The 9,573-nt window shown below is 49.4% G+C and overlaps 1 protein-coding gene across 1 annotated transcript in view; it reads left to right on the top strand.

Moving 5' to 3' along the window:
• STX6 (syntaxin 6) overlaps nt 1-9,573 on the top strand; it is a 23,071-nt gene that overhangs the window by 8,311 nt on the left and 5,187 nt on the right. The window contains 6 exon segments of the mRNA XM_035900743.1: nt 1,687-1,762; nt 1,765-1,978; nt 2,592-2,686; nt 4,473-4,535; nt 6,799-6,921; nt 8,267-8,373. Of these exon segments, the coding sequence (XP_035756636.1) occupies nt 1,687-1,762; nt 1,765-1,978; nt 2,592-2,686; nt 4,473-4,535; nt 6,799-6,921; nt 8,267-8,373 (678 nt within the window).

Here is a 9,573-nt window from a genome sequence, read left to right as displayed (position 1 = left end):
CCAAGAGGCAGGGGCTGTGGTGTCCAGGCGGAAAGATGGAGAGGAGTGGGGATCAACCTGGGGAGGAAGCTGCAGCGTGGACGGTGGCCACGAGAGGAAGCAAGCAGAGAAGAGCCTGAACAAAGGCAAACACAAACCAAAGGTGGTCGAGGCGGGAGGAGCGGAAAATTGTAGTTTAAAATAGGGCGAAAGTGCTGTAGACTCTAAATGCTACCCTGGGGCCAGCTTCAGCTGCAGGCTAGTCCTCCTGCCCTGTATCACGGTGAAGCGGCACTCAGGAGCAGCAGAGGTGCTCGTAGGGGAGCGGTGGGGAAAGCCATGTGAGCGCAAGAGGTGTGGGAAGGGATGCCGGTGCAGCCACGGAAAGTGAATCACTCCGCCAGGTTGAACTGGTGCTAAGGGGAAAAAATACAAGTCGCCATGGGTGGGGAGCAAACGTCCTGTCAAACTTTCCAGAGAGGTTCCAGCGCTGTGTGTGGGAGGGCTGGGAGGGGAGAGGGGATGTGCTGCCGCTCCCAGCATTACTACCCAGCAGGTTGGGGTGTAAAGGGCTGGTGGAGGCCATCCACGTTGCGTTGGGTTTGCTTTCCTGGAGTTTGTAACACCTCCCATCAGAGGACGTCCAGCTCTGCTTTAAAGTCCTGCTTGCAGGTACTTCCCCTAGTATGCCTAGATGAAAAAAAAAAACACCCAAACTTTTGCTAGCAAGTAGTAGAAGGAACAAAGCTTGCCGGATTCTCAGTGTGGGCTGCTGACTTTAGGGCACTAGATGTGGCAGACTTGGAGCCGTAGGCGTGCGAAAAGAGGAGGGACACACGTCAGGGTGCCGAGAGACTGCAGCTTCGACAGCAAAGTTGAGTACTTCAGGCCATGGTGTAACATAGATAGAGCTGCACTCCTGGCACCCCTGCAGGGTATGGGCTCGGCTCGTCCATCCTGGGCTTTCCCCGCTGATAACCTGCTTTCCTTCACGGGGGATAAACACCTGCATCTTACGTGGATGCTGTGTGCAAGCTCTTGGGCTCGTGGTGGCCCCTTTCACACCAGCAAAGTCTGGTCTCATCTGCATCCCTCATCCCAGCTCCCTGTGAACCTGGGGGAGCAGTTCACAGCTCAGGACCGCAGCATTCTTAAATACAGATAACCACCCTGATAGACCGTGACCCCAACTTACAGGCCTGCTTGCCCCAAACCATCAAAGGAGCGTTCAGTGCTGTCAGCAAAGCTGCCTTCCCGTGCTGTAAACGCACTCATCTCCGAAAAGCTTAGAGCAGCAGAAAAGACTTCTGATCCCTAAGCCAGTGTAGTAGAGCTGTGTATTTTTTAAATGCTGAATTAAAATAAACAGTGCTGCGCTCAACAGTCTGCCTGGCTGTATTGTGGGGACAGTTCCTGTAATTCTGTGTGCCCTTGGGGTATCTTACATAGGTAGTCAAGAATTTTCAGAGGAGAGCTGTTGAGAGGAACGCAAAACATTAATTACTAAAGAGCAGCCTTGTTCAGACACTCTGCCCTGGCTTGCCTGTGTGACACTCGACAGAAACCTCCCCTAAAGAAACAGGTCCCTTCATTAATAGCTGACCTGCCAGTTGTTGCTCAGCATTTTGTGCTGCAACATGAGATGGGATTGTCCAGCAGGTAGAGCAAATCCTTATTTTACAAAATAAACTTAAAAACTGTTTGAAGGAAAGATGTTTGGGAGAAAGCTGTGCTTCCCTGCTCAGCTGGACACGGGGCTGTCCTGCCGTGGCTGCTGCAGAGCAACTGATGATAATCCTTTTGCTTCTCTTTAATCGCCCCGGCTGCAGGGAGGTGCAGAAAGCTGTGAACACTGCCCAGGGGCTCTTCCAGAGGTGGACAGAGCTCTTGCAAGATCCTTCCATCGCCACGAGAGAAGAAATAGATTGGACCACTAATGAGCTCAGGAATAACCTGCGGAGCATTGAGTGGGACCTGGAAGACTTGGATGAAACAATTAATATCCTTTCTGTGGTCCTTTGGAGGTAGTGACATGCAGTTCCCGAGTTGTACTAAATAGTCAAATACCAGTACTTGCCAGTAGTTACTTTTTGCAGAAGTCAGGACTATCTGGGATTGCATTTTGCATTTACATCAGCTTTTCTCAATCTGAAAATGAGAAATTGAGGCAAACGTGTTCAGCAAAGGGATTTTCCTTTTGCCTTTTTGTTTTCCTTTTGACAAGGTATATTTTAAGATGCTTTGTTCTAGAAAGCCTATTGTGTTGTATGAATTTGGATTTCTGTGTAGTCAGTCATACTGTAGGCTGGCTTCCAGAAATACTCCTTTTCCCTTGTGTTCATTTGAGCGCTCCTGAAAGCACTGCACAGCATCAGAGAACCAAAAAAAAATGCAAGAGAGAAGCCTCACACTGGTGCGTGTACTGCACAGTACATTGCTGCCATGCCTGTTTTTTCCTCCAGTGTTTCATACTTTGCTCATCAAATTTTGGGAAAAGGGACAGCGCGATGGCAATTTGCTAGATCCCCGCTGCAGCGCGCTCAGGGGTTTGTGTATCTGTGTGCGTACCCAACACCACTAACGGGGGGGAGACTCCTTGACTCGCTGCCTACGCATTGTTGAGGCAAACCCACGGAAATTCAACCTCGATGCGACAGAGCTGGGTATCAGGAAAGCCTTCATCACGAGCACGCGGCAGGTGGTCAGGGTAAGGAGCGTGGGCTTGGGATGGGAGCGCGGGGAAGGCAGGGGGAGTGCTTAGGTGATTGAAAAAAAAGGAAAGCTTGTGGCCATTTCCGTGCTGAACTGGAGAGCAGAGAATAATCCTGCTACCTGCTCTCTCTCAGGCTTCTTCCTCTCCCCATGCACTCACTCCTGGGACTGCCCAGATGGGTTTGGGGCTGGGATGGTGCAGGTACCCCACAGCATACCCTCCTTTTCTGCTGCTGCCCCTTTTCAGTCTTCACACTTCTCTTGCAACAGCAAGCCTGGCAACCTATAGTAACTGGGGAGGAAGAGTAAAAACCCCGCTGCAGTGCAGGAGAGACTGGTGGCTCCCTTCAGAGTTGAAGGAAATCGCGACTGTCCTGTGCTTTGGTAGCGCTAGTTTTCAAAAACAGAGTCCACTTTGAATGCTGACAGATGGTTAAAGCCTAGCGTCGTTGACGCGGTGACTTCAACTTCCTACCGCTACAAAATAGTCCAAACAACTACCAGATTTATTTTTAACTCAGAGATTTTATTTTTTTTTTTAGTTTAAGCTCACACTTCAGAAGCAAAAGGAGGATTTTAACAACTTGGTGGTAATAAATAGAGAAGAAACATCTTCCCAAAAGGGCTTCACTGCCTGGTAACAAGCTGCTAGTTAGGAAGTTTTCTCCCTATTAATAGCTACACTGAGCGTAGCTTAGTTTCTGCTGCCCCTCATGACACTGATGTTCCTGCTTCACAAGATGCATTGCTGTGGCTGGCAGCAAACTTATTACCCTACCTCCAGTCCTGTGATCTGGATGCAGTTCCTAAGGCTTGCTGCCTGGGAACTGATCCTGAAACCACGCTGGCCCCAGGTAGCAGGCATGTGCTCACTGCCTTCCCTTTGGTGTAGTTCACTCCTAAATGGGCAGGATCAGGCAAGCCCTCTCTACGGTCCTCTTTTCCTGGGTGGAAACTGCTGGCTAATGGGTTTTAGAGCAGCGTCTCTTACTGTTAAATGAAATTCGTTAGTGGCATTATGCAGCTGACTTCCAGTTAAGGGTAATTTGTGATGCGCAGCAGCATGTGCGTTAGCTGGTGAGAAGTAACCAAGTGGGATCTGGTGCTCTTAGGTGATGTATGACACATCCCTAACAGTAAAACATACCTAAATGTTCTGGTGACATCAGAACTGTGCTGCTGGATCAACCTCTGCTAGATCATATTGACTACTTGCTTATCTGCCCTATAAAAACTAGACTACATTGTGATGGGGAGCCTTCTGTGACTAGCGATCTTCTACAGGAACTCAACAGCAAAATTTAACTGATAAAAGAGAAAACGTAGGCACAGTCAGAGGGGCTGGCCACAGGACAAGAAATCTATCTCGTCCTATGCAATATTAAAACAGATGCAACTGGGAATAAAGTGCAGGGGGTTACAGGCTTCCAAGACCTTGAAGAACATGACTCTTCCTTACAGCCTATCAACGGGAACATTAGTTTTAATATTATACAAATCAAAGTGTTTCTGGCTGCAGTGGAAAAAAATGAATAGTAAATAAGGAATATTTTCAAAATATCCCATTGCTGTTGATTCTAGTATTAGTAAAACAATGAACTGCGGTGAAGCTTTCTACAATATCCTTCCAGACTCTTTGAAACTGTACATTTTCAAAGAAGATCTCCCTTCCCTCACTCCTAAAGAAGCCTTGCTGGGTGTAGACAGCCCTGTAGCACCCTGAAACTGCCTGTCACCTCAAATCCAATGCTCACATACTTCTTCTTTCGTTGAACAAACAGGAAATGAAGGATCAGATGTCAAACTCCTCCATGCAGACACTGGCTGAAAGAAAAAACAGGCAGGTGAGAACCAGAAACAGGCAAGTTAAGTGAATGCAGTGGCTATTTGGTACTTTAAGGATTGAGGAGGATTTATCTGTGCTAGCAGCTGTTATCTTAAGGTATGTCTTAGGTGAAACTTCCATTTTCACTTACTCCGAGGCCCCACATCATAAGGTAGAGTGTATAGCGTTGATGAAAACTGCGTAAAAGCTGTAATGACAATTATATACTGTCTGTAGTTATCACCTTAAAAACCTTTGTTCTGGGAAGGGGCTTGCATGCTGCAGCAAAGCTGTGTGTTTGAACCATGTCTGTTTTGCTGACCTGAGAGAGCTGGTTCTCGCAGGCACATTGCTGCCACCCTCTTCCAAGCCTGTCTCTCAAAGCAATAAGTCAGCACTTGCCATCTGTCTCTGTCTTCAGATCCGTTTGTGTACAACTGTCAGTGTTGTATCATCCCGCAGAAAGGGGAATCTCCCTCCTCCTCGAGGGGAACAGACTCAGAATCCACGTTGGTGAATGTAATCCTGCGCTCTGCTGTATGTAGGCGCCAAGATGCTGTGATATCCTTTCACACAGCTGCCTCTCGTAATAGTTAGCCATGTAAGAAGATGGAAGAAGCTCAAGGATTCTTGTAATCTAAGGAATAGAAATAGATGCAGCTTGCGCTCCTCCCCGGCTGATGGGAGGGCTGTAAGGAGATCTCAGAGCTGACTTCCAGAGCTGCCTCAGTAAAAGTTGGTGCATACTTTGTACAATTAACTTATCTGGCTGCATCAGTCTTGCCACTTGTGGCAAAAATGGCAAACTGCAACAAGCTACTGAGAAGCACAGAGCTGGTTCCTGGACTTGTTACGGGGTTAATTGACGTGTTTGGCAAACACTTGAAGAAGCAAAGTCCCTTACACCCTTGCTCAAACAAGTCTGTAGCTGTCTCTGCGTTTTGCTGCTTTCCTTTGCGCGAAGTTCCTGCTAGCTGCAGGAGACCATATGGCCCAGCTCGCTCAGCGACATCTGGTCAGGAAAACTGACTTCCCCTTGCCGCCTTCCTCTCCCTTCCCCAGCCCCTCACCTTCCCTCCAGACTGTGAAGCTTGTGCTGAGCTGCAGCGGCTTTTCCAGCCTGCCTCTCTGTCTGAGAGGCTGGCTGGGGGCGACCTGACCCTCACAGGCTAAGGCTGGCAAACAGAGGCCTTGCTCTTGAAGCCGCAGCAGAACTAGTGCACCACGTTAAGTAAGCAGTAGCTATGCTTGCCACGAACTGGAGAGAACCAGGAGCTTGCTCAGTGTCTCGGGGGCAGACAAAGCCAGATGTCCCACTGGCTTCCTGGCAAGTCAGTCCATCACCTTTCCTCACCCCTCTTTGAACCTTGTAGGGAAGATGAACTGTAGAGACGGTCTCTTTTTTAGCCTTGCTGGAGTAGCCTAGTCATTGCCTTGCTGTTCTTCACCAATACTTGGTCGTCCCCTCCCGCCCATGACCAGAAGCTGTGGGGTGGTCTTGTTAAGAGTCGGCCTTGCCTCCACACTGGTGGGCAGAGCTCCCTAGCCGTTCATAGTGCTGCAGGATACAGCTCATCACCTGCAGGCCATGTTCATTCATGAGCATCTGTTGCTCATGTCATTCCCCTTCCAGGGACCAGACTTACTCAGCTGGAAAGCCACGTCTCTGCTGGCTTTGCACAAGCTTCTCCATTCAGGTTGTAGAGCAGGTAGCAAGTGTAATCTTGTATGCTGGCACCTGAACGGTATGCCAGAGGAACAGGTAGCCTGAATCAAAGAACATGAGCATGCAACACTGCTGTGGTTATGTATTGTGCTGTTTTACTGTCAGATCAAGTGGTTAAGTACTTTATCCAGACCCTCCTAAGCCCCTGTCATTAGTAGCACAGCGCTCAGTTTGGGCTATACATCTGTTAACACAATATATCCGGATACTTTCCAGCTTACATGTCCTAGCACACAGCGCTGCCTCTTGAGCAGATCTTTGCTAGTCCTTTGTGCTGTGCAGACCTCCTGTGTACACCATCTGTCAGTCGTACTCCAGCTCTCCTGCTGCTGGAGAGGTGTATCTGCAATATCAGGCTGCAGAGACTTCCCAGGCTGGCACTTTGGCATGGCGTTGTTTTAGTTTGTGACAGCACTTCTGGCTGCATAGCAACAGAGCAGGAGGAAAAGGATGCTGTATGCCTGTGTACAAGAGTATTGCCTCATCTGCCTTCCCACTGTGGACAGGCTGTGAGCAGACGCAAGGGTGTTGCTAAGGGCTCTCTGCATCTGTTTAGGCACTCCTGGGAGAAAGCGGGAGTCAGAGTTGGAGCTCTGGACCTGACAAATACAGCCGTCTGGACCGGGAGCTGCAATTAGCAAATTCACACTTCATCGAGGAGCAGCAAGCGCAACAACAGGTAAGGCAGCTGGCACCAAGCAGACTAAATAGCTTTGCTTGCCAAATGGGTGCCGGGGGAATGAGGTATGGGCTGCAGGAGCCAAAAAAAAAAAAAATCCACTTCTTGGCCAGTCTAAGATCCAGGAGCCTGACAGCTTTCCTCTTTGTTTGCAGTGTATACCAGTGCATGCATTTCCTGTACAGCACAGCTTTGGATGCGTCTTGGAGCAGAAATTTTGATGTTTGAGGCTTGGGTCTTCTGCCCTGTGCAGAAGGCAAGCAACATGATCTGGAAGCTGTAGGACACTAAGCTTTAATGCTATGAGGATTGCTGAAATCCTTGGAAGAGTAGAAATGTTGCAAACAGAAGAGAGCCCATTTCTCTTGCGCAGATTCGCCTGGTTAAAAAATGAGCTGATGTTTGCTGTTGTTTGTGTGCATCTTCATCAGAACAGGCTAGGAGCAGGATCACGTGCCTGCTTCCTTTTCCTGCCTTTGTCAACACGCGATTCGTGAGAAAGCCTGCGCGAGGGCTTTGCAAGGACCCCTGGTGAGGTGCTTTCCCGCTGACGGGGAAGTTTGTCTGGAGAGGTGCCCGGGCAGCAGGGAAGCCCTCGTGCAGCAGCCCACCCAAACACGGGCCTTTAAACAGGCAGCTTCTTGGAGGCAGCGAACTCTGCTAAAGCTCCTGACCCATGACGCCACCCCGGCTTTCAGACGAGTTTTACCTAGTGACTCTAGGAAGATAAATAGACTCAGAAGTAGGTAACTAGGGTAAATCTAATCCTTAGCATGCCTGTGCCCTGAAAATGACTTAAAACATCAGCAGACCTGTTCCTTTGGCACACTGGGAGCCAGGCCTGCTATTTTTAGCTGTAGAAACTGCAACAGCCTTTTACTCGCATTAACCCCTTGTTAGCTGCAGCATGTTCCAGGTTGCATTTCCCAGGCATAGCATCAGCGTGGCTCCCTGGTGCCCACTGCCATACCTGCTGCGGGCAGGGGGGCTTGTGGAGGTTTTGATGACCAGCCCCTGTGGCTTTCAAGAGTCACCTTAGCAGTGGGTGCAGCAGGGAAAGGGAGGGGGCATGGCTGAGCTGAGGCTGGATTTGCAGGGATGTCAGGAGACTGCAGCCTGCTGTGCCACAGAGATGCCACGCTGGGGAGGCTTTCCCTGTGGCTGTCGCTTCTCCAGCATTTCTTAGGAACACGGTCCTCATTCCTGGTGGTTTAGGTCTGTGCCCTGACCCTGCAGTTGATGTTGGCCGAGCAACGAGTGTCTCTCCACTGGATCAGCTGGCTCTGACCCAGCTGCAGGAGGCGGCAGACCTGTAATTGCCTGTTTCCCTTCTCTTTGGCCCCAGTTGATTGTGGAGCAGCAAGATGAGCAGTTGGAGCTGGTCTCTGGCAGCATCGGGGTGCTGAAGAACATGTCCCAGCGCATTGGCGGGGAGCTGGAGGAGCAAGCAGTGTAAGTGTGAGACACAGCGCCAAAAACCTGGTATGGGGCCAGCTGCAACACAGCCGTAGGTCCTCACACACACATCTCTGCACCTGTTGGGGCCTTGAATTTACTAGTCCCTCAAGCATCCTTTCCTAGCCAGCGTTTGATTTTAGGCAGTGGAAAGCATTTCTTACTGCAGCCTGCAAGGATCCAACCTCAGTCTCATTCAGGTGAAAGCCTGCACCTAGGGCAGGCTTAGCTGCCAGTTTACCTTTCCTTCTTTCCCTTTCTTTTTAAACACTCCCCCTCAGGCACACAAGTTACATTTCTTGGCTTCAGGCAGCCAGCAGTGGCAAACAGATGAGGGAGGGAGGGGCTGCATAATGGTGAGACTGGGTGCTTCCCCACTCCACAAGGTTTCATGCTGCCCCTGGATAACTGCTTGACCTAGGAGTTCTCAGCTCTGCCTTGCCGCTCTGAAACACGCAGCACAGAGCTACTATTCATAGTTAAAGCTAAAAATATCCCTCACCCACGCAAAGGGTTAAAGGGTAGCTCACAAAGTAATTTGCATGCATCCATTTGCATATAAATTAGATTTCTTTCCCAGTGCATGTCCTTTGCAAACAAGTGCAAAACAATTCCAGTTATGCAGGCTAACAGCTACTGCTTCCAGAGAGGCTTGAAGGGTTCATGCCTAAAAACCCTCCTTGGCTGATCGAGGCTGGAGGGCTCTGTCCCTTGTGAAGTGTTGTCGTCTTTGATGGAGAGGAGGAACTTTAAACCCACCTCCTGTACGAAGTCTTGCAGCGTGGCAGTCTTGTGCTCTCACAGAAGCAGATTAGTGTGGTGTTTGCGTTTCCAGATCATCACGTAAGCCATCAGTGCTTGCTAGACAGTAGCAGATAACTACTGCAATGAGTTTTTTACCACTCTTTCTTTTTCCTCACTGAACGAAGGTTTCACAAGTGCCTTAGAACTCCAGACAAAGGAAGCCATCCTTTGAAACATGTTAAGCTTTAAAGCCCCACTGGCTGGAGACGATTGGATTGGTACCTTGATTCTGGACGTGCTTGTTTCTCTTCAAATGGGTTCTTGGCATTGACAAAGCACAGCTTCAGGAAGACTTTCAGATTCATTACAGTCACTGTGTGAAGGAACTAGAGGGGTAACTTCCATGCAGAGCTTAAAAAGCACCTTGAAAGCAATTGCAAATCTCATTCCTGC

The sequence above is a fragment of the Egretta garzetta genome, unplaced genomic scaffold (genome assembly GCF_000687185.1).
Source record: "Egretta garzetta isolate BGI_Z169 unplaced genomic scaffold, ASM68718v1 scaffold598, whole genome shotgun sequence".
NCBI lineage: Eukaryota > Metazoa > Chordata > Aves > Pelecaniformes > Ardeidae > Egretta > Egretta garzetta.
This window is presented reverse-complemented; position numbering and strand designations above follow the sequence as displayed.